This window comes from Hevea brasiliensis, chromosome 16, assembly GCF_030052815.1.
Source record: "Hevea brasiliensis isolate MT/VB/25A 57/8 chromosome 16, ASM3005281v1, whole genome shotgun sequence".
Lineage (NCBI taxonomy): Eukaryota > Viridiplantae > Streptophyta > Magnoliopsida > Malpighiales > Euphorbiaceae > Hevea > Hevea brasiliensis.
In genome coordinates, this window is record NC_079508.1 from 58,833,527 (window position 1) to 58,859,798 (window position 26,272).

At 34.0% G+C, this 26,272-nt stretch overlaps 4 protein-coding genes across 5 annotated transcripts; 2 read left to right on the forward strand and 2 right to left on the reverse strand.

Annotated features, from left to right (window-relative positions):
- The first annotated feature begins 353 nt into the window (after nucleotides 1-353).
- On the forward strand, nucleotides 354-3,935 carry LOC110668501 (aldehyde dehydrogenase family 3 member F1). Its single transcript, XM_021829769.2, has 10 exons — nucleotides 354-645; nucleotides 719-787; nucleotides 1,073-1,169; nucleotides 1,380-1,586; nucleotides 1,806-1,930; nucleotides 2,025-2,129; nucleotides 2,221-2,393; nucleotides 2,474-2,564; nucleotides 2,662-2,811; nucleotides 3,505-3,935. Exons 1-10 carry the CDS (start codon nucleotides 451-453, stop codon nucleotides 3,745-3,747), a joined length of 1,455 nt encoding a protein of 484 aa, XP_021685461.2. The 5' UTR covers nucleotides 354-450; the 3' UTR covers nucleotides 3,748-3,935.
- Nucleotides 3,936-7,237: 3,302 nt separating this feature from the next.
- On the forward strand, nucleotides 7,238-9,312 carry LOC110668504 (glutaredoxin-C3). Its single transcript, XM_021829771.2, has 4 exons — nucleotides 7,238-7,584; nucleotides 8,360-8,433; nucleotides 8,524-8,622; nucleotides 8,763-9,312. Exons 1-4 carry the CDS (start codon nucleotides 7,274-7,276, stop codon nucleotides 8,816-8,818), a joined length of 540 nt encoding a protein of 179 aa, XP_021685463.2. The 5' UTR covers nucleotides 7,238-7,273; the 3' UTR covers nucleotides 8,819-9,312.
- A 9-nt stretch (nucleotides 9,313-9,321) lies between these two features.
- On the reverse strand, nucleotides 9,322-13,552 carry LOC110668538 (probable methyltransferase PMT27). The gene is made up of 8 exons (XM_021829840.2): nucleotides 11,879-13,552; nucleotides 11,479-11,628; nucleotides 11,125-11,395; nucleotides 10,922-11,032; nucleotides 10,663-10,837; nucleotides 10,324-10,596; nucleotides 10,030-10,224; nucleotides 9,322-9,930 (listed from the first exon to the last, which is right to left on the reverse strand). The coding sequence occupies exons 1-8, from the start codon at nucleotides 13,361-13,363 to the stop codon at nucleotides 9,714-9,716; spliced, it is 2,877 nt and encodes a 958-aa protein (XP_021685532.2). The 5' UTR covers nucleotides 13,364-13,552; the 3' UTR covers nucleotides 9,322-9,713.
- Nucleotides 13,553-23,084: 9,532 nt separating this feature from the next.
- On the reverse strand, nucleotides 23,085-25,761 carry LOC110668549 (protein SHI RELATED SEQUENCE 1). Of its 2 annotated transcripts, none has more exons than XM_021829852.2 (2): nucleotides 24,401-25,761; nucleotides 23,085-23,927 (listed from the first exon to the last, which is right to left on the reverse strand). In XM_021829852.2, exons 1-2 carry the CDS (start codon nucleotides 24,996-24,998, stop codon nucleotides 23,551-23,553), a joined length of 975 nt encoding a protein of 324 aa, XP_021685544.2. In that variant the 5' UTR covers nucleotides 24,999-25,761; the 3' UTR covers nucleotides 23,085-23,550. The 2 variants fall into 2 exon arrangements, with proteins under 2 accessions (XP_021685544.2, XP_021685543.2); XM_021829851.2 differs by having other exon boundaries at nucleotides 23,085-23,954.
- Between the last annotated feature and the right edge of the window lie 511 nt (nucleotides 25,762-26,272).

Here is a 26,272-nt window from a genome sequence, read left to right on the forward strand (position 1 = left end):
TTATCAATTATCAAGTAAATATGATACAGACTCCAGATAAGGCCATATATTTGTTGATATTCTTTTTTTTTTTTCTTTAAGGTGTTTAAATATATTAATTATATTTTTTTAAATCAATGTAAAAATATAAATAAATTTATCTGTATAGCACGGAGAAAATAACAATTTAAATTTTAAAAAATAAAAATTAAAAAATATACGTATAAAAGCAGAAGCATTTAAACTAGTTTTTAGAACAAATTGGTTGAGAGCTTTAAATGCTAACCAAGTGGAGCACGGCAATCGAGACTACGCGCACATGCATTTGATGGCATTTAATGGTGTTATCGCCCATCACCTGGCGTGGTGCAGACTACAGAGAAGATAAGGATAGTAGAGCTATAAATAACCACGTGCATTGCCTAGTTTTGTAGAGATTTTTCGTCTGTTGATTGTGCAAACCAGCCGGTAATGGATCAGATCAAAGTTGAAAAAGGTATGGCTGAGCTTAAAGAAACATTTTCAAGTGGTAAAACCAGAAGCGCTGTGTGGAGGAAAACCCAGCTCAGAGCCTTGATTGAGCTTGTCCATGAAAACGAAGAGGAAATTTTTAAAGCACTTCATCAAGATCTAGGGAAGCACCCTGTGGAAGCTTACAGGGATGAGGTAAGTGTGTGTATATGCATTGAAAGAATCTATGACTATGAATTTCCCATGCTTTGATATGTTTCTGTTGCAGGTTGGAGTGATACTAAAATCAGCCGACTATTCTTTGAGCCGTGTGGAGAAATGGATGGCTCCTAAGAAGGTATGCATCTTTGTTTTTTTGTCGATCTTGTTCATACTGAGAGACAAGCAAGAAGCAATAAAGAAATCAACACTTTTTCTTTGATAAAATTGAGAATCAAGTGAGATGATTTTACATAAGCTGTACGAGAATAGAAAAACTCACTCTCTCTTGATCCGATAAGAGCACGCAAGAACATTTGTGTGTGTTAATAACCCACCCATGAAAGTCGAAATCTGCTACGGATGGCTTCAAACCGTGGAATCAACGTTTTGTTATTTATGATAATATGTGGACTTTGGGCAGGGTCATATACCTCTGCTTTTCTTCCCTGCAAATGGAGAAGTGATGCCAGAACCATTTGGCGTAGTCCTGATTTTCGCTTCTTGGAATTTCCCTATATGTGAGTCCAATCAATTTCTTGCCACCACTCTCGTGATTTTTTTCCCCTAGTTAATAGGTCAAAAAATGGATGCAATTCTTATGCTCTGTGTATAGAGTCAGGGGTATTATGTATGCAGAGAAAAAGAATAGGTAATTTATTGTAAGCATAAAAGCTATATGAACAAGCAGTGGAAGATATTACACTGATGCAGTGATCTTTTGATTGCAGCACTGGCATTGGACCCATTAATAGGAGCAATATCTGCTGGAAACACTGTGGTTTTGAAACCTTCAGATATGTCCCCAAAGTGCTCCTCTTTTCTGGCTAATGCCATCCCAAAGTACTTGGATCCTAAAGCTATTAAGGTTGTTGAGGGTGGAGCAGATGTTTGTGAACAGCTTCTGCAGCAGAAGTGGGACAAGATTTTCTTTACTGGTATCTCTTTCTAACTTTCCCCAATTACATGTGATATATATGCACTTTTTTTTTTTTTTAAAGATAATGCTATATATTCTAGTGCCTAAAAAAATATATATATGTGCAACGGGAATAAATTTTTTTATACTTCAGAAATTTCTTAAGAGGGATGGAGGAGGTTACCGGCCCAATGGCACAAAAGGATTTTTTTTTTTCCTAAGTGCAATGCATTTTCAGGTAGTCAACGTATAGGCCGCGTTGTAATGACAGCAGCTGCAAAGCATTTAACCCCAGTTACTCTCGAGATGGGTGGAAAAAGTCCTGCAATCCTGGACGTCACGTCCACTTCCTCTAATATGAAGGTTACTTGATTTATTAAACTGTAAATGTTCTGAAGGCTTGAAATATTCGAGACTGTATTTGGCTTGTCCTGATCACATGCATTTTGGATTTAAGGTAGTAGCTAAAAGAATTGTAGGAGGGAAGTGGGGGCCCTGCTGTGGACAGGCTTGTATTGGTATAGATTATGTGCTTGTAGAAGACGAGCATTCTTCTTTTCTGGTAACAAAAAAAAATGTTCCTTTGATAGATTTTTAACATATATTTATACTGAAATCTGTTGGTCTGACAAATAGTTGTTGGTCACTTACAGATAGGCTCATTGAGGAGGATTATCAGAGAATTTTATGGTGAAAACCCGGAAGAATCGATAAGCCTTAGCAGAATTGGGAACAAGAACAACTTTGACAGGTTATCCAGACTTATTAAAGATCCTCTTGTTGCAGCTTCCATCGTTCATGGCGGTTCAACAGATGAAGAAAAATTGTAAGTTTCTTCATATTTCTTTTGATGACCCAACGATATACTCGAAGAAATATCTGATTCTCTCAACTAAAATCTTGCAGGTTCATCGAGCCAACAATCTTGTTAAATCCTCCACTAGATTCAGAGATAATGACAGAAGAAATCTTTGGCCCCTTGCTTCCAATTATCACTGTAATTAAGAATCACTCCAATACTTTCTCTCTGACTTCAGAATTTAGTGAACTCTTTTACTCTTACCTGAAGACAACACTTTTATAAATACCTGCAGTTGAATAACATTCAAGAAAGCATCGAATTTATGAACTCCAGGCCAAAACCTCTGGTCATTTATGCCTTCACCAAGGATGAAACATTCAAGAAACAAATTTTAACGCATACATCCTCTGGAGGCGTGGTTTTCAACGACACGATGGTTCAAGTAATGCACTAATTCCATTATATATATATATATATATATATATATATATATATATATATTTTTTTTTTTTTTTTATATTTTTTTTATTTAAGGAGGTAGGGTTGAATTATAACTCTGAGCTACACAGCAGTTTTCTTCCTTTCTTTAACATAAAAGTAAATGACCCAATAATAATAATTCAGGAGACTTTCAAGAAAATATGTTGGTCTAATTCATCTCGGAAGCTAGCTCAAAGAGGGAGGAGTGTCCAAAGTCATATAAGAGTAAATTATTCCTATCTCAAATCATTGTAGGATTTTAGCACACTCTTCTCACATTTATAATTAAATACCTAGAATGTAAAATGCTTACGAAATGCCAACATTGATTAGGAGGTGTTTATACCATGGTTTAATTCACTCAAAAATTAACTCTAGGAGGAAGCGATGAAGGCGGTGCAAAAGACATATTACTCTTATCACAAACAAACATGGGATCATTATAACAGCGACTTAAATTTGATATCTTTTTACTTTCTGCACCTTGTCATTTTCCGCACCTGTATCTTTTTCACTTCCTGCACGTTAAAGGGTGGAGAAAAATAATTAGACATCTTTCAAGTAATACACTATTTCTATAATATTTCCTATTTGCTTGCTCATTCATCAACCAAAAACAGAGTTTTCATTTCAATTTATTTTCTACCCTGGCAAGTTTATATGTGATGATTTGCCGTTTGGAGGTGTTGGGCACAGTGGATTTGGAAGGTACCACGGGAAGTATTCTTTTGACACTTTCAGCCATGAAAAAGCAGTTATGCACAGAGGTTTCTACCCTGAGATTGAGCCAAGGTATCCTCCATGGAATAGTTTCAAGCTTCAATTTCTCAGATTGGCTTACAGCTTTAACTATCTTGGACTATTGTTGCTGCTGCTGGGACTGAAAAAGAAATATTAGCGCTGCATTTGCATTGCTTTTTTTCTACTTCATTAATCACATAGACTGAAATTTAAGGAAGAAAACTTTCAAGGAAAAAAAAAAGATAATAATGTATTTGTAGTGACCGACATTGTTCGGTTTGAGAATTTGTATTGTATTATCATTATCATCATTATTAAAAGCTTAAAATCTCGAATTCTTATTCATATATTACATTACATTTTAGCGTTTATTTTTAAAATTAAATGATGAAAAAGAATTTATATAATTAATTTTAATTAATTTAAAATTAAGATTTAATTATTATTGTGTTGTTATTTTATTTTAAAAAAAGTGAAAATTGAAGTATTAAAATAGTATTTTAAAACTTCATAATTAATTATAATATTTTAAAAGTAATTAAATATAATATTTTAATTGAAAGGTTGAAGTTAAAAAAAAAAAAATTGCCTGGCAATAATAAGTTTGTGGGACTCTTATGCACATACATATTAATCTCTTATTGGTTAACTATCTTCATGTAAACTATTAAGCGATGTAGCATTTTGAGGACGAGAAACATCTATGTGGACAAACGGCAACGCATCGTTGTCATCCCATCGTTATCATCGTTTTAAAGAGAACCCCAAAAATTCTCCAATCTAAGCTGGCTTGGCAAAATCAATGAGATCTGAGTCTCGTACGAATATCGATAAAATAATCCGTACTAATATTAGATTCTAAATTCTAAAATTCTTCGCTGTTAGCTTTCAAGAACATAATCAATCGCGCTGCAAGATAAGATGAATAAGAAAGAAGAAGAAAAAGGCAAGCATACCGCAGGAGAAGTCGGAACTTGGCAATTGTTATGGAAGCGGATGCGTGAAGTAAGTGTGGATGTGTATTAAGAGGAGCTTGAAAATATGACACAAGCTTTGTAATTTCGATTCCAATCTCTCTACTTCTAAGCACCCTTGATTTGATTACAATTTCTTTTATTGCAGATTTGATTATGATTTTAGCAGATTGTGTTGTAAGAATTGGTATTGCGTGATAATAATTTGTTGACGAGGGATTTTTTTTTTTCAACTTTTTATATATGATTTTGTAAGCTAAATTTTATTTATTGTAGTTCTTGACTTTGTTTAGTTTGGATAATACAAGTCTATATATTTCTCAAAATAAAAATTCTATATTTTCTATGTGGAATGTGAATTGTTATAATTGGGAGCGTAACATTCCACTATGATTTGTAGCTTTGGCGATGATATGACTTCTTTGTACTCGTAATCTAACTCCTAGAAAACACTGAAATTATGATTTACGCTGCATGATTGTGATCATAATCAGTGACATATCCAGAAATAATTTTTTCTAGAATCAATATATAAAAAAAATATATATATATATATTATTAAAAATTAATAAAAAAATTATTTATTAATTTATTATACATACAATTGTATCATTTTATTTTAATGATATTTATTATTAAAAAATTACAAATAAAATTTTAAAAGTAAATAAATTTTTAAATGCATAACATTTAATTAATTTTAAATTTTATTAAAAATTGGACTTAATAATTAAATTTAGGTTTATTGGAAAAAAATTTAAAATTTTTACGCTTTCATGATTTTAGCTATTTTTTTAATATATCTTATAATCAAAACTTAATTAGTTATCACAATTGTAGCAAAGGGACTAAATTAAATTTGAGAAGATACAAATAAATTATAATATCGTATTTGAAGTTTTATTTTATTAACAAAATAGTCTATTAATTTAAATTTTATATGTAATTATTTTTATTTATAATATAAAATATATTTTACATTATTTTTAATTGAAATTTCATATTAAAAAACACTTTTATTGATTAAAATATATTTTATATAATAAATAATTCAAAGATTACATAATAATAAATAAATACAAACTAATTACACTGTAAATTTCTGTTCTAGTTGTCAATTATGTGAAGTAATTACATTTTAATAAAAAAACTATTTTTTTATATAATAATAGAGTTCATTGATTTCAACTATAAATTTTTTTACCAATTGTTAGCACATAAATTTTTTTCTAGTCTTTAATTTATTGTCTGGTGTATTATTCTTTCTAGACTATTGAGTCATTAATACGATTTTAGAAAAATTAATTGTTATTTTTATTTACAAAATTATGGACCATTTTTTATTATGATTCTATGGCCTATACTCGATTTGTAATTTTAATGGTTATTTTAATATAATGTGATTACCTTGCAAAAAAAAAAATTTACAGTGGTTATTTTGTGATTACTCTATTATCATGTAATTTTCGAATTGTTTATTATATTAAAATATATTTTAATCAATAAAATTAATTTTTTAGTATAAAATTTTAATTAAAAATAAATATAAAATATATTTTATATTATAAATATATTTTACATAATAAATAAAAAATTAGGATATAAAGTTTAAATAAGTGAATTGTTTTGTTAGTTAAATAAAACTTTAGGAACTATATTGCAATTTTTTGTTACCTTCTCAAATTTAATTTAGTCTCTTTGGCTAAATTTGTGACAATTAATTAAGTTTCGATTATAAGACAAAAAAAAAAAAAAAGTTTAGTGAAAAACTTAAAAATTTATTTATTTTTAATCTAATAGGCATTAAATTTATGAAGGGTTAATATATATAATTACATATAAATATAAATGTAAAAATTAAAAAAAAATAATTGACTTTTTTTTTATCCTAAATCTGTCCTTGAGCGTAATAGGTTTTATTATATCCTTTTAAAAATCACGTACAATATGTTATGCTGCTACTCGAATCGAGATGCTCTAGCTCTGATTCTTAAGAGCATCGTATCTACCGATTTTATCATAGCAGCTTACTCAAAATCATAATAATAAATTATTATTTAATCATTAAGTTTAAAGAAATTAATTTAATGAATAATTATTACCCTTATAAATTTTAACTTCTTATTAATATTATTTAGATATTTTAAAGTAATTAGGTTAATTTTTTATCTTATTAATATTTATATTTTTTTAGAGATTAAATATTAATTTTGAGAACCTAAATTAATAATTACCATTTTTAAAACTTAAAGCTTACTACAAGGATAACACGCTGACTTTTCAATGCACATATTAAATGCCTAATATATATATGTAATAATACTCCCTTAAGTGCTTTTTTAAAAAAATCACTTGAGATGGACAGAGTGAATATCAATTTAGTGCTCAGTTTTTCATTTAATATTTTAAATTTTAGTTATTAATATTTTATAAATAGATGTGTGTGTTTCATTGTGTATTTAAGGTTAATTTCATCAATGACCATCAAGGTTAAACTTATTATTTTGTGGTTTCAATTGATTATAGTAAGATAACTTAAATTTTATTTAGCACAGTTTTTAAATAGATTTTTTTTAAAAAAAAAAAAAAAGACAAGCCTTTCTTCTTTTTTTTTTAACAATCAACGAATAAAAATCATATTACCAGCTCCAGCCTTCCAGGGTTGATGGGTTCCAGTATGGATAACCAAAAGGGCCTCCCACAATAGACATGGCATTCTGGGGCCTGGAGCTTGGGCCTTGTTTCTTCCCTGCAATTGCGTGGTTTTCACGCTGGAATTCGTTTCCTGACAATCCAAACCGCTTAGAGAGTCCATATGCAAACAGTGATAATTCCTGGCTGAAACTGAAGATGAAAATGCGTCTTCAAGGAGTTTCAGTTTCTTCGTTTGTGTTAGTATTGTCGTTGTTAGTATTGATAAATGAATCCAAAGGAGCCTATGCATCGAATTCAGCATCGGCTTTTGTACAGAATGTCATCCACTCCCAAAGGATTGTCATCTTCTCCAAATCCTACTGCCCGTATGCCCTAATTCTCTCCAATGTTCATCTTTATCTGTTCTCTCTTTTTATTGCACCGATTATTTCTTTTTTCCTTTTCTCCATGATTAAATTTCCTTTATTTTTTTTTTTTGAAGAAGTAGAAATTTATGGTTTTGGTGTTGATAATTTTGGGAATTACTGCCTCTTCTGGTACAATTGGATTGGAAATAAACTAATGGGAGACTTGTTCTGTTTCAATTATGGGTTAATAAGTTTGGAACCGAAATAGATTAAATTCCAGAATAGTGATCTTCTCTTTGTATTTTTCGCTACTTTATTCTCTGATTCCTATCAAAATTTGATCTATTACTGTTAGTGAACTATTTTCCTCTAGTTGCCCATTAATTCAGGCCTAGAAATATTTGTTCTACTATTCCATCTATGTATTGGATGATGCAAATGCAATCTGCATTCACCTTCCATTTCCAATTGTTGCATTTAATTTGTATTAGATCTGTTTTTCTTTTCATAATTTCTTTATCTCGATATATATATATTTTTTACTATCCAGGCTTCTCTGGCTAATAGTCACAGTATAAAATTGCAGTTACGTTTTCTTTGATTTGTGTAATTGTGCTATAGATGCAGTGGTCTTTTAAAGTTTTCTTACTGTTACTATCCAAGCCTTTCTGGCTAATAGTCATAGTATAAAAGCACCTTAAATTAGCTGATAGACAATTTGAAACGGAACAACTTAGATAATGATCGGGCGATGTGGAATGAGGAACTGTGCTTTGTTTTCCTTTGTCACTAGGTATTGCATGCGTGCCAAGCGCATATTCAGTGAACTACATGAGCAACCATATGTTGTGGAACTAGATCTTCGAGGTATCTGTTACCTGTTGTAGTTCTCATTAACTGATATGCTTCTAATATGAAAGTGTCTTAAGATGGCATTGTTCATATGAACATGTGCAGATGATGGGGCTCAAATTCAGTATGTTCTTCTGGATCTAGTAGGCCGACGCACTGTCCCACAAGTATTTGTGAATGGCAAGCATATTGGTGGCTCTGATGGTAAGCTACTCTAAGCTATGTTCTCTTTCCTAGTTAAAATTTCAACTTACTCCTCAAATTGCAAGCCACTTTCTTTCTGCTTGTAGTTCTTCTTTCGATTTTTGTGGTTTGATACTTTGATTAATGCATTTGTTATTCAGATCTCAAAGCTGCTGTCCAGAGTGGTCAATTGCAGAAACTTTTGGCTACGGATTGATGGGAGAAGTGGAAAGTTCAGAGACAATAGCTTTGAACTGAAGCTGCGGCTGGTGCTAAAAAAATACAATTAGAGCTCCAAGTAAAATCTGTGTTGAGAGTATGTCTCTGTAGGCTGTAGCTCCATGACACTAACAACTTATGTTGATGGAGAGTGTTAAGTTCATCAGTCCAAAAGTCTGAGGTTCAAGTCAAAGAGTAGATCACTTGTCTAGTTTTATCATCTAATCACTTGACAAGCTGAATCTGATTACGTTCTTTTTTGTGTTTAAAATTCATTAGGGGATAGATTCTTTACTAGATGTCTTAGCCATTTAGGATCGCTAGGTAATTTTTGCGTTTTATATGCATTACCAGGATACTTTAAGCATTGAAAATGTTTTTGTATTTGAAATGAGGCATGGAAAATTTTCTTCTAAGAAGGTGGGATGATCACCCGGTTTTCATGGGGTTATGCCGCATTGTTTGAATATACGCCAGATTGAGTTTTCTGCAGCTCGCATTTTAAACACGGCTGAATATGTAATCCATCTTTTATTAATTTGTTGCATTGGGACTTATTTCTGACAGAAAGTTGAGCATGCCACCTTTTTTTTTTTTAACTAAGATTCATTTATTCCACAAGAGAAGAAGAAACTACATGGACAAGATCCAAGAAGCTGTAACTGGCTAGAAGGATTTGTAACCAAAGATGAGATTGAGCATCTGCTCATATAAATCCATTAACTGGCCAATTATGGCACTTTTCATTGACTAAATTTATCCATGACAGTTTTACATGACCACAACAAATACATTTGCGTTGAAGCATAGCAGCAGAAAGAGTCAACGTGACAGGTCTACGAGCTTTCTTGGAGGGTCACACCACTAGATTAGGATCTAATGCACTGCGCTTATCAGGAAGAAGCTGCAATTATTTGTGGCCGCCAATCACCTTTCTGTGCGCTGAGCAAACCTTCTTGGTCTTTGGAGAAGGTTAGATGAACCTCCCATCGCAAGGACTTTAACAGGTTCTCAACTTCCCCTATTGCGCTGGACTCATCACGGACTATCAATTTACCTCCAGGTCTCACTATCCTATCAACCTCTGCCATAGCAGGAGCAAGATTGCACCTGCAAAAAACAGAAGTCCAATTTTGTCATCAGGCTCTAGAAATGGAAAGGTGAACAATAAATAGAATATATAGGCATTAATTCATTGGTTAATATTACCTTTTCTTCAGCTTTGAGAAGAGATGATCAGCATGGAGGAGGTCATAAGTTCGAGGGTAAGTGCTGAAGGATTCACACCAATCATGGTATATACCAAAAAGGCCTCTCTCATATATTATAGGAAGTGTATCTGGGGAGTCTACGTTCACAACATTTAAGACCCATACTTTAAGGTCCATCAGAGCTGCTGCAAAACTGGATGCATAAAGGGTAGCTTACATATTGTCAAAATGTGTCTTCGTAATTCTAATAATCAACAGAAACAACAATTAATAATGTAAAAAGGATCATTACCCTCCATAAACAGCTCTCATGTCCATAATATTTCTGACGTTGGACCAACTGATGCCCAGTCCCTTCATGTATGACTCGCGCACTACATGTTTCCAATGTTCATAATCTGTGGCAAAATCCTGAGGAGCTGGTTTGCCATATATCCCCATCTGAGAGCTGTTTAGCCAGTAAGGAGGTGTCTGTAGCCTAAAAGGCCAATTCTCCGGCCACCGAGAACCTCTCTCATTGTAATCGACAGGCACCTCATGCATGCACGCCTGCAGAGGTACATACCTGAAATATAGGATGTCATAGAGTTGCTAACTTGACTTCACCGAGACTGAGTGGAAGAAAACCTACCAGGCGGCACTTGGATCATCATCACTCTTACACACTGGAGGAACATTTTTCTTTCTTTGATTATAGCAATCATTGGAGGCAGGTTTGCGGTAGATTGCAGCACTAACAGAATTAAGTTTGTCCTTCTTGATTGTCACAAGCTCCCAACACATGGATACCGTCAATGCAGACATTGCTAGAAAACAAATAATAATGTAACAAGATGAACTTGGAGAAAGTTCAAGATGTGAATGGCATGTTTTAAAACAATCCTATATACCTTTCCATATCTCCACATCTTCTTCAAGCTTTTGGTACACAGGAGTTGCCGACCAAACAAAATATCCTCCAGGTCGCAGGACACGGTTCAATTCCAAAAGTAGCATACCGCCTGAACAATTTAGCATTCATGGAGATTAATAAGCAAAGCAAAATTAATGGACTGGCCTGTTATACGCATAGAATAAAGAGAAGGGTGAAGACCATCAGCGTGCCAAGGCACTCTACAGCGAGCACAGTGGATGAGATCGAAGACCATGCTTGGGAATGGGAGACGCTGAGAACCCATGACAGCGGATATGGCAGGTATTCCTCTTTCAAGTGCAAATTGGACTTGGGCTTCATGTTCATCCTTTGGTGCAAAAGACATTGTAAGAACATCCTTTTCGAAAAGGTAACCACCAAAGCTTGCAACCCCACACCCCACGTCCAAAATCACTCGAGTATGCTTCCCCCATTCTATATTGGGCACTGTCTGCACCCTTCAAACGAATCACAATCGACATCCTTCTAATTAGTAAAAAAAAAAAAAAAAAGAAAAATACAAAGTATCTTCACCTGTTGAAGAAATTCAATGTAGTGGAGAGCTCCATGTATGAATTGTGTGCCACCACCTGGGAAGGTCAACAGCTCACCTGTCACCTTAACCCAATTCTGGTGACCCTTCACCTCTGCCAATTTCGTATGAGGTACATTGTGATACCATATCTGCCATATCACAATAAAAAAAGAAAAAATCAAAACAAAACTTATTTCTGAAATTATTTAGTGTGGCCATAACAGCAATGCAGCAAGTTTATCTAATCCAATCATTCAACTGGCTTGTCTGTCTTGTAATGCAGAATGTCAGGGGTTGTTAGACCTCTCTGCTTATTCTTCAAGAACTTTCGATCCTTTTTTTTTTTTAATCTGATACACAATAATAATGCAAATAGCGAGTCCAAGATTTCAATGATACCTTGTCTCTGCTTCCAGGCCATGTGATGGGCCTTTTGTACCCCTCCGGAAGCGGGACCAAACAAGTGGGTCCCTCCTCAGGGCAATGCCTTTCCCGATGCTCAAAGTGCCTGGTAGTCCTTAATTGCTTGATTGCCTTCTCATTGTCCAAGCAGGGTATATAATCAGGACCTGCAGTGACGTTACAAAGCGGCCATGCATATCCAAAGATGCTTTCTTTACGATCTGATTCCTCTTTTCGTCTCTCTTTCTGGATCTCTGATTCGGCTGCCTGAGTTGACCAGGACTTCTTTGATTCCTTCGATTCTTTTCGTATTCCTGTAGTGCCACCACCAGGGAATGATGATTCGCCAGCTGGGTTCGCATCAATTGAATTATCTTCCATTGTTGTGTCCTGTTTTTTTTCTGGGATTGAGTTATTTTCAACCTGAGATTCTTGCTGGATTTGTTGATTCTCAGCTGGGGTTTTTATGTTCTCTGTTGCTTTTTCAGAATTTTTATCCTCGTTTTGTTTGATTACAGGGACTGTTACGTCTTCATATTTATGTTGTTGTTGTGTTTCATCACTAGAGGTGGAGTCTAGCTTTTGTTCTTGTTGCTGCTTCATTCTTTCTTTCTGATCTTCTTCTGATATCTCATTTGGAGATTCTCGAGAAGTCGTGTGGATTCCAGCGTCTTCTTGTCGTTGTCGTTGTTGCTGTTCTTCATATGATTTCGTATTTTGAAATTGCTGATTGTTTTCTGAGCTTTCAGTTTCTTTTTGCTGTTGTTGTTGTTGATCTGCATTTAATTCTCGGTTCTGCGAGTCCTGTGAATTCTTACCTGTATCAGCGTTTTCTTGTTGTTCCTGCTGTTGATCTTCATTTTGCTTTTGATTCTGATATTCCTGTGAATTTTCCCCATTTGCAGACGTTGTATTCTGCTCTCGATTCTCATTGCTCTCATTTCTTGTTTGATGGCTCTCCTGATCAGATTCAGAAATTTCTTTGTCGGTCTGATCAGCTTGCTGGTTTCGAGTCAGTGTGCTCTCCTCAGATACCTGAATCTGGCTTTCTTTCTGCTTCTCTTGCTCCTCACCTGATTCTTTACCCTTCAAACCCTGAGGGTTCTCTTCAACAACAGAACCCTGTTTCCCACTATCCTGTTTGTCATTATTAGTCTGCTCACTAATGGTTTTAAGATCATCAGATTTGATGGCATCAGCAGGAAGATCACCAGGATTGTCTTCAAAAGCAGGTTGATCCTTTTTGTTACTGGGTTCATTATTCTGAGCCTCATTGGTGGTGGCAACATCAGTATCATCCACAGTAGTGGTGATGGCAGTGACCTCGGCAGTCCGGGCGGTGGTCTGTGGGGGGACTATAGAGTTGGAGGCTAGCATCCACACACCTATAACGCATACTGCTATGAATGCTATGGTAGTAATAGTTGATGCATATGAAGAAGATGATGAGCTACGCCTACTACGAGACCTGCCTAGAGGCATTTTTTTGGAGGGTAAAAGAATAGAACAGATGTTTTTCAAGAGAGAATGCTTGATTAGAATGCAAAAGCCAAGGGAGAGGTTTCAGCTGTGCTTGTGGAGGAAGATGATCCAATGAGAGAACAAAAGTTGACAGAAAAGACAACCAAAGAAATTTTCCAATTTAGAATTTCTCAAAGATCCTGAGGAGTCGGAGGAGGAAATTCTTTACACCAACAATTGGGAAAAAAACTGAAGTCTTAAAGATTGCTATTTATGTGTCTTCCTAATCAAAGGTTACTACTTACTTGGTACTTACTAGTCCAGTGATTATCTAGCTCTATAGTACTGGAAGTTTGAAATTTCAAATAATAGTGTGATAGATTACAAAACTAAAAATCTACATTAAAGGTTTACGGTGTATTAGAGACGATTTTAATATCATTAAATTAATAAAACTCATTGATTACCATATTATGGAGCATCCTATAGAATTTTGAGTTACTTAAATTTTAAGAATTATTTGTGTAAAAAACTTTCAATTGTTAAATTGAATTAATATTTACTATGTGTGATTTATACAACTAAGTTTATATATATAATCATTCGGTTCAAATATTATAAAAATGAAAGTTAATGCATTTTAAATAATCTCAAAATCTTATGAACGGTAAAATTATAATTATAAAATATGTTTCACACTTAATCACAAACTTGGTATTCATGCTAAGGTAGGAAGATTAATTTTTCATTTTGAAGAAACATATAAGTTTGAAATTAAAATCTTAATATCTCTATATCTCGATTCATTGATATGAATTTAGAGATGGCAATTATATTATATGTATTTCAATGAAAAACTGTATCATATATAATTCAATGACAAATTGTATCTCATTCTTATTTTGGCAAAAAAAAATATAAATTATAAAATATATTAGAAATAGTGCTCATTCACTCACATAAATATAATATCACTTATCACAATTTATAAAGAGTGTATAAAATACTTTTAGATGCACCTATTAATTTCTCCAATCCTATCCTCAAAAAAATATATGATTCATAGGGCAAAAGGATATAGTATTGGTAGCCTAATGATACACTTAAAAACATTCCATCTCTAGATTAATGACATGTGGACACCGACAAATTGAGACATTTGTATAGACGGAGGAAGTTGTGTCCGTATGTGAGAAGCAGTATATGTAGACGAGCGCTTGATAAAGATCCTACGACCCAGGCTGACTAGATAACTGGCATTGAACCCCTAGAAAAGCTATTGAATAGCACTGGAACTCAATCCCTTGAAATAACACTCAGGAGGATAAGCACAAACCTTTAGCAAACGAAGAGTCATTAAACACTAACAAGACTCATGCATTAATGAGCCAAATAATTCTTGTAATGCCCCTGCTCCAACCATTAGAGAAATTGTCTACTTTGGCCCACCACATCTTGAGCCTCACGGTTTTATCCATAGGTGGAATGAAGAACTTTCTCAGGAGGTCACTGATCCTAAAATTATAATTATAAAATATGTTTCACACTTAATCACAAACTTGGTATTCATGCTAAGGTAGGAAGATTAATTTTTCATTTTGAAAAAACATATAAGTTTGAAATTAAAATCTTAATATCTCTATATCTCGATTCATTGATATGAATTTAGAGATGGCAATTATATTATATGTATTTCAATGAAAAACTGTATCATATATAATTCAATGACAAATTGTATCTCATTCTTATTTTGGCAAAAAAAATATAAATTATAAAATATATTAAAAATAGTACTCATTCACTCACATAAATATGATATCACTTATCACAATTTATAAAAAGTGTATAAAATACTAATATATAGTATTTTAGATGCACCTATTAATTTCTCCAATCCTATCCTTGAAAAAATATATGATTCATAGGGCAAAAGGATATAGTATTGGTAGCCTAATGGTACACTTAAAAACATTCCATCTCTAGATTAATGACATGTGGACACCGACAAATTGAGACATTTGTATAGACAGAGGAAGTTGTGTCTGTATGTGAGAAGCAGTATATGTAAACGAGCGCTTGATAAAGATCGTACGACCCAGGCTGACTAGATAATTGGTATTAAACCCTAAAAAAGCTATTGAATAGCACTGGAACTCAATCCCTTGAAATAACACTCAGGAGGATAAGCACAAACCTTTAGCAAACGAAGAGTCATTAAACGCTAACAAGACTCATGCATTAATAAGCCAAATAATTCTTGTAATACTGCTTCAACTACTAGAGTAATTGTCTACTTTGGCCCACCACATCCTGAGCCTCACGATTTTGTCCCATAGGTGTAATGGAAAACTTTTCCAAGAGGTCAATGATCCTAAGATTTCTCTCAAGCGAGCACACTTAGTCCCGGAATTCTTCCAACTCTCTATGTCATTCCAGCAAAAGATGCTTCTAGTGATTAGTTTTTCCCATTTCAATGTATGATTCGATTAATTCCTGTGCCCCGCATTCCACTACTCTAGGTAGCCTCGCCATCCTAGAAACCTGCTAAGAGTTTATTTTCTTATGTCACTCTCCGCCCTCATTGAACCTCTTTCCCGGGTCAGATCATCACAATTGTGTACGATATGTATGAAGGTTACCCTTACCTTTGACACAATAACCACCATTGCAGAAGTGACAGAGTACCAGTTGAACTACCAAGAGTCAAACTGCATAATAATTCGTTTTTGTCAAATGCAATACTCCAAACTTATGTTCCAACAATACTTGACATTCTCCTAATGACCAAATGGTCAGTATATAAGGCGTGGCCACCAAAGGTAATAAATTCAATTCTATCCCAACTCTTATACAACAACTCTTACATTCTCTTGGCTGCTATTCTTTTTTGCTTGCTCTCCTTTCTCAGTTGCTAACTTAATCATTAGAGTGCCAAGAGGGATATACCCCTTGGCCCTCTAACCTTTCAATGTCTTGCAGAAAAGAGTCAAGCGACTCATGGGACTGCTCAAATAAATCTCAAAATCACTTATATTCCATACCTAATACCATATACCTTCTAACACTATTTCACGCGTCAATCATCTGAGGTATCACTCGTATCACCTATTATCACCTAAGCATTCATTTTCTTTAATTATGCGCATATAATGTATGAGAATTTGACCCAAAAGGTTTATCCAAGATTAATTTGGTGAAAATTATGATAATTAGAGAGATGAAATCCAAATAAGAGAATCCTGAGATCCTATATAAATATAGTGGAAAAATTCTTGACATAAAATAATATGGTGCTCCATCTCCATTATTTAAGATTATCCCAATACGAGGGCTGCAGACTGAAATTTTTTGTTGGAGAAAGTGAAGACACATGTGGAGCTTGCGAGGCTCCAACATCAACATGGACCCTAGTGCAGGGCACCTTTCTTTATCCCCATTTTTGAGTTTAGATATGTCGGAAAATTAGGGTCAATAATAGAGGATCATACAGCATTTGGAATATGTTTTTTGCTCCTTACAGACAACATTATTGCATTCCAATTGTCCGCCTTCTCCAATTCCTAAGGCCAAGCCAGAAATGTCTTGTGTTTTTTCAATATTTTATAATTTCATAAAATATAAAAATTTTTATCAAAAGTGATCTTTAATTAAATACTTGAGATTTTCCTTTTTGCTTTACATCGACAGGGGAGAGGACTAAACCCTCAATTTTATAAATAGAAAATTGATTTTATAGGGACCAAACTATCCCTAAGAAACAGTCACTTGAGATTAATAAATGTATAATACAAAGGGCTATTTTCATTATCGAATTTACGTAAATTATAGAAGGGAGAGGATACTTAAATCAATAATTTATACATTAAAAATAAATAAAATTCAAAATATTTGAATAATATACAAATATTAATCTGCATGTGAGTGGAGGACCAAAATATATATATGCAGACGGGACCAGATTCAGGATGCATGATTTAAAATTAAAAAAAATAAAATAAAATAAATCAGGGTGCATGATCACATGAATCCATTTGGACATTTAATATTTTATTTTATGGAATGTGTGATTCTCGTTATTGCATTGTTTATATGCAATTAGCTCTTCTCATTAAAAACTTCCAGAGAAAAATAAAAGAAAGCATTACTAGATTTTAACCTAACTAATGATCACGTTCACCCATCTTTTTTCTACATATTTATATCAGAAATTGGGAATCGCTAAATACTTTTTTTTTTTTAAATCTTACTCGGTGTATTTATAATTTTTTCTATTAATTTATGAAAAATTAATTTTTTTTAATAAATATTTGATATATTATTTTTTAATATATCAAATGTATCTAAAAATTTATTAGAACAGAAAATTTTTCATGTCAATTAATTATCATTTTATCCTAATAAAAGAGAAGTCAATTGGCTTCTCTTTTTTCAAGAATTATTTTTATATTTTATTTATATTAACCCATTATAAAAATGAGTATTGAAACCTCGTTCTTAATAAAACATATTATAATTTTAGTTAATATATCATCTATTAATTGTTTAGATATATATATATATATATATATATATATATATATATATATATATATATATATATAAAAGCATGGTAAAGTATTACCTTTTTACAATTTTATTAATAGGAAGTCAATTCACCTGAATTTTTTTTTTTTTTTTTCTAAACCAGCTACCGACTTTATCATTGTTTTGCAGAAAGAATCGGAAAATGCCAATCTACACGGATCTCTAAAAGCCTAAAAAGGAACTTTCCCAATGTAAGATTTTAAGTGAAAACTAATAAAAATGAAATGATAAAAGCTTCTGAACACAAAAGCGACAAATTGCTTCTTCATTGGTTTTCTGCATAAAATCATACTCCAACTAATTCAACTCTCAAGCTCAACTCTTATTCTTTAGCAATAAAATTTATAACTATTATCATCAGATTTTATATTTAAATCCCATTTCATAAAATATAAGATGATTGAAAAACAAATAATTACCCTGTAGACAAGAGTATTAAAAGTGAACCCCAAATAGTTAATTTACTCAAAAAAATTCCGCCGAATGGTTTCTGATAAATGAAAACAAGTATGCGCCGAAAGAATATCACGATGATCGATGATTGAAGAGACAAATGAGAGTAATTAAGGGTGGAGCTAGCTTGCTACTTTTATTTTATGGCAATATGAAAGAAGCCAAACGTAGCTTAAAAACACCATGCACCACTACACTTGGCACTTGGCGCTAAGAAGTTGCAGCCTTGCAACTCTAAAACAAGGTTTTATTACCAATTTTCCCACAGAGAGAGAGGCTCTTAGATTTCAATTTTGTTGTTGTTTAGTGAAGGTCAATGCTTCCCAGCAGGTAATTCAGTCTGTCTCCTGCTTTCTCACAAGCGGAATAGGGCTCTCTTAACGGTAAAGTTTGAGAAAAGCCGAAGAATACTTTCAGTAATTGGACTGTTTTGTCTTTTGGGACCACACCAATTATGCCCACCAATACTAAATGCATTATGGTACCGTAGATTCCTATAAATCTGGCCTCACTCTACCTGCTGAAATTGCCTAAACCAAAACCCTATATTCAATAACAAACCCTAGTATTCTATCGTCTTGGTTCACACACAAAATTAATCTCTTTAAGATGCTTAATTTTTGCTTTGTGCCATGCTGCTGCCCTCTCTCTCTCTCTCTCTCTCTCTCTCTCTCTCTCTCTCTCCTCCACCTGTCTCTGACTGAGTTGCTCGATTGTGGATATCTTGTCCCTTTTTGGCATACTTCCAAATAAGAACCAGCCAAGAGCTATATACAGTAGCAACCCAATCCTTGTTCTTGCTTCTATTTTTGCTCATGTAAGTTCATAAACAGAAATGGCAGAGGCTGAAATCTGGCGAAGAAGCAACAATTCTTTGGGCTTCTGAAATGGCAGAGCATTTCTCCATTGCAAAGGTTGGTAATGTCGTCATTCCCTCCCTATCCTCGTGAATCTGGCCTAATTTTTAAGGCATGCTTCGTAAAATCTACTTCCATGAATTTGGATTATTTTTAAGAGGTATTAATATAAAGCAGGCAGTTTTGGGCTTCGCTTTACATTTGTTAGGTGCGTGCGTGTACATATAAAATAGAGATGGTATTTCTTTCCTTTTTGTTGCTCAAGAAAGCATGAGAATCTGAGAAAAGTGGAAGTTCCTGAGGAATAGGACATTCGTTATTTACATACGAGGTCATTCTCATAATCAACATCTCTGTGCAAGTTGTTTGAATACTTTTGGCATTGGGAATGGGATATGATACTCAAATCCTAGTGTTTGATTGGTTAGCTTTACTATATTGGATTTCAATTCTGGTTTGTGCTGCTAGGCTGCTGGTACATCTTCTACTCAAACAATAAGGGATCCAATTATCTACTTCTCAATCATTTTGAACCCAAAAAAAGGGGGAAACGTCACCTATCAAACATTCCTTATCTCTTCTCAGTCATTTTGAACCCAAAAAAAGGGGGAAACGTTACCTATCAAACATTCCTTATCTCCTATACTACACAACTCATCATCTCCACATGGTAATTTATTATCGCAATGTGAATCTTTCACACTTGTGGAAAAATGACTTGCACTGCAATATTGATTGAGACCTGCTGAAGGTTGAATTAGGTGAACCAACCTTTTGATTTGTACCTTAAATAAGGTTATAAAACATTTAAAAGATGGGATTAATGTTTCAATTGTAAGATTAAACGCAGTATGAAGTGAATTGTCAAACTTTTCTTGCAATCACTCACAAACCACATGCATTTAAGATTTAGTCCCAGAGCTTTAGTTTGAAACTCAGTGCTTAACTAGAAAGAAATTAAACTTCATGATCTTGTATGCACTAAAAAATGTAAACCATATATGTATTGATAATTAACTGAAGCAGTGGAATCAAATACTTCAAATTCAAACTCAGAGATGTAACCATGCTGCTTACTTCCAACTTCCAAGGATGTTAGCCTTTCACATGCATAGATATATAACACAGAAAAAAGCATTTACATTTTCTAGAAAGGTTTTCTCAAGAACATATGTTTGAGGTACTGAAGACTGTTATAGATACACTAAACCAAGCGGCATATATTAGAAACAGCTACAACAAGGACAATTATGCATATCAAGCTGAGGATAATATAGAAGGAAAAAAAAAAAAAAGAACTACCAATTACTAAATAATGCAAGCTCCAAAATGGAAGGAAAAAAATGGAACAATTATGCATTGTTATTGTGTGTTGCATAATTTCATCCCCTTGCTTTTGTAGCACTTAGTTTTCTTGAATAGCATGCCAAAAATTGAAGATGCATATATATATATATATATATATATATATATATATATATATATATATGCATGCCTATTTAATTCAAAGAGGATGATGTAGAAGATGCCTATTAACGCAAATAAACTATGCAATCAATAATTTTTCATATCTGACACTATTTGAACACTCAAGCCAAATATATATATATATATATATATATATATATATATATATATATATATATATTATTCCCTACAAAACAGTGAGAAACACTTCTAACTCAAATAACTCATAAAAATGAACACAGCTTCATAATCCATCTATTTGTTTTGATAGCGACATTAGATCTTATAGTAGCATAGGAAAGCTCAATCCATTTTTATGTAAAATTCCAACTCCCTGTCCATTACTTTCCCCTAAAATAAAAAATTTCATTCTCAGGTAGTCAGGCTCATTTTCCCTGATTTAAGAGAGAGAAAATATCATGTATAATTGTTGGTTTACATTTACCATTAATTGTGCATGCATTCATTTTCACAATATTCGTAGGGTACCATTGAAGTTATTGATTTAGACTGAATATTTTCTTGCAAGAATAAATCATTATATATTAAACTCGTATTGTAATGCAAAAAATACTTGTTTTTCCCCTAGGTAACTTCACTGTCACTCTCTTCACCAATACCATCTTCTTAACTGAAGGTTTTCAGCCTAAGTAGAACAGCAGAAATACTAATAGGCAATGTACTGTGCAAGTTGCAGACAAAACAACAACACTGCACTTTAAATACTTTACACAGCATCAACATTTAAGATAATAATTAGGTGCTTCCAGAGATTTTCCATAGAAAGTATGCTCCACTGAAATTCAAGCTTAGATTACACAGTTTACATAAGAGTATTACAAATTTCATTTCCAGTTACAGTATCCAGCCAAATAACTTGAAAGATATCTTAACTTTCCACACTGAGGGTAACAAAAAATTTCAAGCGAGCTTTTTTCTTTTGGTGTTTGTCCATAAAAACTTACCTTATAGACTCAAAAGGACAAAAACTGAACATTTAGCAGAAAATTCATAATCAACAGCTAGCATCTAAAGTATAACACCTTACTTCACATTTGGCATAAAAACAGTCTTCCATAGTTATCCATTTTTTTCCCAAGTTCACTCTTCAGAAGTCACATATATGATAGACGTGGCAATGAATTAACTAATACAAAACCACATCATGATTTTATTTTTAGAGGTTTGATCTTCAATAACTGTACTTACACTGATAATTAACATTTAAAATCACAAGCCCTTGCTCTGAAAACATGTGAAGAATAATTAAAGCAACTCTTTTCATTTAGACTTTCATAGGATTACACGCAAACAATGAACATAGTATATATATGTTAGATAAATTATTTATTCACTAAAACTGAATTGGAGATTATATATCAAAAAAAGATCCAACTGTTTTAATTCCTTCTGTTGATCTTGGGGGAAAAATTTTTATTATTGGTCTATAATAAAACAAGAAATCATAGGCTACCGAGGCTGCCATATGATTGTTAAATCAAAAGAAAATATCCATCTTGATTACAGGTAAACTTGTGGTTAATATTTGAACTCAGTTGATGTTGTAGTACAAGCCACTGCAATGTGACAAAGTTACATTTAATAGCAAAGATACAGAATGGATGTAGCTAGGCTCATTAGTTGTCGGCATTATTGAAAACAAACTGTTTACGTCCAAAAATAATGTAGTATAGGAAATAAGAAACCATTTTTCAAGAAACAAAGACTTTTTCTTATTGGAAAGAGAGAAATATTGGTGCAGAGATGCTATTATGTATGTATAGTAATAAAAAGAAGAGAACATGGTTTGGGTCAGATGGTTTTGTAGAATAAGGAAAGCTTCTCAATCTTACAGTTTCTTTCACTTGATCCAAATTTCCACTCATTGAGAAACAGTCTAAGTATTTATGTGTAAAAAATATATAACAGTAGGTGTATATATAAATACCTCCCTGCAGGTGCATTAAACAAGAGTAGTTGATAAGTAATATTTCCCATTTTATCATCAAAGTCACATCTATGCATGTCTATTCTAATTAAGGAGCTCGAGAGAAAAAGAAAAACAAAAAAATTAATAATATCACATGAGCATGTTATATATATATATATATATATATATATATATATATATATATATATATATACACACACACACACACATATAGATAGATAGATATTTATTCATTCCTCCAGCTTTTGAACTTGAATGTTCTCATGCATGGCTGGACACCGCCCATACCGCGTTAAGAAAAATGATGATGTCTTTCTAGTTTGTCCAACTATAGAAGAAACCATTTCAAACCGGCAAAGTTACGGGTAAACAGGGAAAAGGCAGCTTCCCAAGTTCAAAATGCTGCTACTAGTCACTAGTGCAATGCAAATTCAACACCAAGAAGACAAAAATAATATAATAATCAAGAACAAGAAACAAGCACATACACTACACTACACGCTACATGCTGCGGCTGCCCATCTTGTACCAACACAACTTTAGATTTTACGGGGAGAAGAAAGAAAAATGGAGAAATAAAGAGAGAAAGAAAGGGAAGAATAACTTAGGCATTCAAATTTGCACAAGAACAACAAAATCATGTTCCTGATTTCCTCTTAGTTTCGATCTCTCTTTAACTTTTTTTTTTCCTTGTTTTCTTCTCTCCTTTGCTTCCTTTTTTTTTTTTTTTTTTTCTCTTTTCTTCAGTTTAGGTAGTTCTACTTCAATGAACGTGTAAAATGAACTTCTCTACTACTGCATTTATCATCATCAATATCAAATACTTGCCAATAGACAGTGAAAAAGGTAGAAAAATGGAAGAGACAGAAAGACAACGAAATGTGGTGGTTTTCATTTCATGATCTTGGATTTGGGAAGAATGGCGTACCAGCAACGAAAGTGTTCAATGGAGTTGGGTATAGAGATGAAGGATCCATAAATGCTACCGCTGCACTTGATGAAGCAGACGTTACGCCACCGGTGGGAGAGATTGCAGCGGATGCGGTGGCAGTACCAGCTGTGATTAAGTTAGGCGGTTGAAATCCGCCACTAGCACCAGCGGAGGAGGTTTCAGCAGCAGGCATGTAGGTGCTTTCAGGGCCATGATCATAAAGAATACCTTTGAACAAATGGCCTCCAATGTTGACAGCCGTTTGATAAGCGTACTGATCATCATCATTTTCGTCAATTCCACTCACTCTTACGCAGCGAAAAACAGCGGGAGAGCTAACTTCTGCAGGGAAATTTCCCAGTTCCAACCCTAAACCGTTAGAAGAAAGATCAGCTCAGATTAAACAAGCATATAGAGACAAGAAATAGGATTTTTATTAAATTATTTTATGTGATATGAAATGGCACACAAAAAGCATATACACAGATATCCAGAAAAATACACACACTCGCACGCAAAGAGCAGGAGAAAATAGTTTTCTTCCCTGTCAATCCACTCGTCAGGAATATTACTAGAAAACAATATTAGGAAAAGGAAAAGGGAAGAAAAAGAAAAGAAAGCTGATGTGTTTACTATGGAGGTCGATTTCTTTACACGCAAAAGATATGATCTCTCTTTTCTTTCTAGATACTCTGTTGATGTGCCTCTAAATTCCTCTAAAGAGTCAATCACTGGAACTGTGAGTTGTTGGAAAAAGAAAAGATAAAAAAGAAAAAAATATATGAAGCAAACTTAAGTAGTGTAGATATCTGTACCTGAGGCGTTGGTGGGTAAGCGAGGGCAGGCGAGAGAGGAAGAGCTTGGATTCTCTCTAAGTCTTTTGGGATTCTCTCCCCGAAGTTGCAGTTGCTGTTGCTGCTGCTGGTGCGGCAAGGCATCGAGTTGTTGTTGCCTCTCTCGGCGTTTAGAAGCAGGAACCCATGTGCTTTTAACATGGGTTTGGCACTCAAATCCTCGGCTCTTGCAACAAGTCCTACACCGCATGTATATACAATCTTTCTTGGCTTGGTTGCCGCAATCTTGGCAGCTCATGCCTCCACTGCTGGACCTCATCATCACGAAGGCTGATCTCGACGAAGGCTCATCAGAGACGTTGATTGAGCTCCTGCTGGTGCCTACCCCTAACCCAGCAGCTGAAGAGTAAAGATCTTGCTGTTGATTTTGGTGGCGTTGTTGGAGAAATTCTTGCTGTTGCCATAGCTCAAAACCCTTGTAAGGAATATCTTCATTTTTGTACAAGAACCAGCTTTCTTGTGGGATTTCAGTTGGTGGGTTGTTATTTTGGTCGTCTTGGTTACTTCCTCTACCTCCTCCTCCTCCTCCTCCTCCACCTAGTGAGAACAGGCCAGCCATTGTTCCTTCTCTAAACCTGACCCAGTCGTCAATTGTGAGAGAAAATCCATATCAGAAGCTAGCTCTCTGGTTTTAGGCTTGTGAATAAAGCCCAGATATGAAATGGGTAGTCTCTTCTCTCAAATTTCTTGAATTTTGGGTTTTGAGTGGGAGAGAGAATTTTTCTTGCAATTTGTTTCCTCTTCGTATTTTGTGTTGTATACGTGTATTGTATCCGTGAGTGTCTGTTTCTCTCTCCTCACTTTATCTGGTCTCTAAACAACCGAGCAGTTGCTGATTAGTTTTGTTCTTGTTATTGTTCTTGGTAGCGGTGGTGGAGTGGTGGTTTCGAGGGTAATTGCGCCAGCCAACTAGTAGTAATTCGGCAGCTTTGAAGGATGGAGAAACTGAGGACCAGTATTAATCGGACCTTCAATTCCTTGCTCTACTTCTTTGTTTCCTTTGGGTTGGTTTCCTTTTAGTTGACAGTGTTGGAATTGAGTAGATTCATTTAATTCCAGGACACAGAATTACAGCTGCCGATGCTGCTTCTGCTGCTCTTCTTTCTCTCTCTTTCTCTGCAACGCCGCCATGGCCATTCTCTCTCCTCTGCTACGCCAATTTAATTCTCTCACACCCCATCTGCTTCTCTCTCTCTCTCTCTCTCTCTGTCTCTCTGATTTCTTGCAGTGCTGAGCTTCTCTGAGCAATGCCTCGTGTCTCTATAACAAAACTACTCTCTCTCTCTCTCTCTCTCTCTCTTCTCTCCTTCACTAAACTGAGTCCCTCTGTCCTGATTGGCTATGGACGTCATGATCTCATATCTCTCCCTCAATGAGACCGATCGATCTTGTGCTCATCTAACGGTTAATTCTCATTACACGTGGCGCCACTCCAGCTTTTTCCCCTTCTTTTTCACCGGAAAACCCGCTACTTTCTTCTTTTCTTGTGACCTGCCCTTTATATTTTCCCGTTTATTCTATTCATTTTTTCATGTGCCATTTTTTAACAAATTAAAAAACGTATATTATTTTCAATTTTCATGATGCATAATTATTTTTTTTAACGTTAATTAATGTCTAAAAAGGTCAAAATAATAGTAATAAGATTACCTGCAGGTGTAGCTGTAAAGCATAGTCTCGTCCATTGTCTGGAACCCATGTGTCTACCTTAGGGTCACTTTTGTCATTCTCTTCGCCATGCAAATTTATCCCACGCCAAATTCTATATATATATATATATATATTTTTTTTTTTTTTTTTTTATAGAGGCAGAGAGATTTGGGCAGTGAAAAA

Bases quoted from the DNA above. Each gene is read 5' to 3' on its own strand.
- LOC110668501 (XM_021829769.2), top strand. From the start codon at position 451: ATGGATCAGATCAAAGTTGAAAAAGGTATGGCTGAGCTTAAAGAAACA. The intron at 646-718 runs GTAAGTGTGTGT...TTTCTGTTGCAG, and splicing joins TGGAAGCTTACAGGGATGAG to GTTGGAGTGATACTAAAATC. The intron at 2,565-2,661 runs GTAATTAAGAAT...AAATACCTGCAG, and splicing joins CCTTGCTTCCAATTATCACT to TTGAATAACATTCAAGAAAG.
- LOC110668504 (XM_021829771.2), top strand. From the start codon at position 7,274: ATGGCATTCTGGGGCCTGGAGCTTGGGCCTTGTTTCTTCCCTGCAATT. The intron at 7,585-8,359 runs GTATGCCCTAAT...CTTTGTCACTAG, and splicing joins TTCTCCAAATCCTACTGCCC to GTATTGCATGCGTGCCAAGC. The intron at 8,623-8,762 runs GTAAGCTACTCT...TTTGTTATTCAG, and splicing joins GCATATTGGTGGCTCTGATG to ATCTCAAAGCTGCTGTCCAG.
- LOC110668538 (XM_021829840.2), bottom strand. From the start codon at position 13,363: ATGCCTCTAGGCAGGTCTCGTAGTAGGCGTAGCTCATCATCTTCTTCA. The intron at 11,396-11,478 runs GTGAAGATACTT...TGAAGGGTGCAG, and splicing joins ACATTGAATTTCTTCAACAG to ACAGTGCCCAATATAGAATG. The intron at 11,033-11,124 runs GTCTTCACCCTT...TAAATTGTTCAG, and splicing joins AGTGCCTTGGCACGCTGATG to GCGGTATGCTACTTTTGGAA.
- LOC110668549 (XM_021829851.2), bottom strand. From the start codon at position 24,998: ATGGCTGGCCTGTTCTCACTAGGTGGAGGAGGAGGAGGAGGAGGAGGT. The intron at 23,955-24,400 runs GTACAGATATCT...CTAACGGTTTAG, and splicing joins CTTACCCACCAACGCCTCAG to GGTTGGAACTGGGAAATTTC.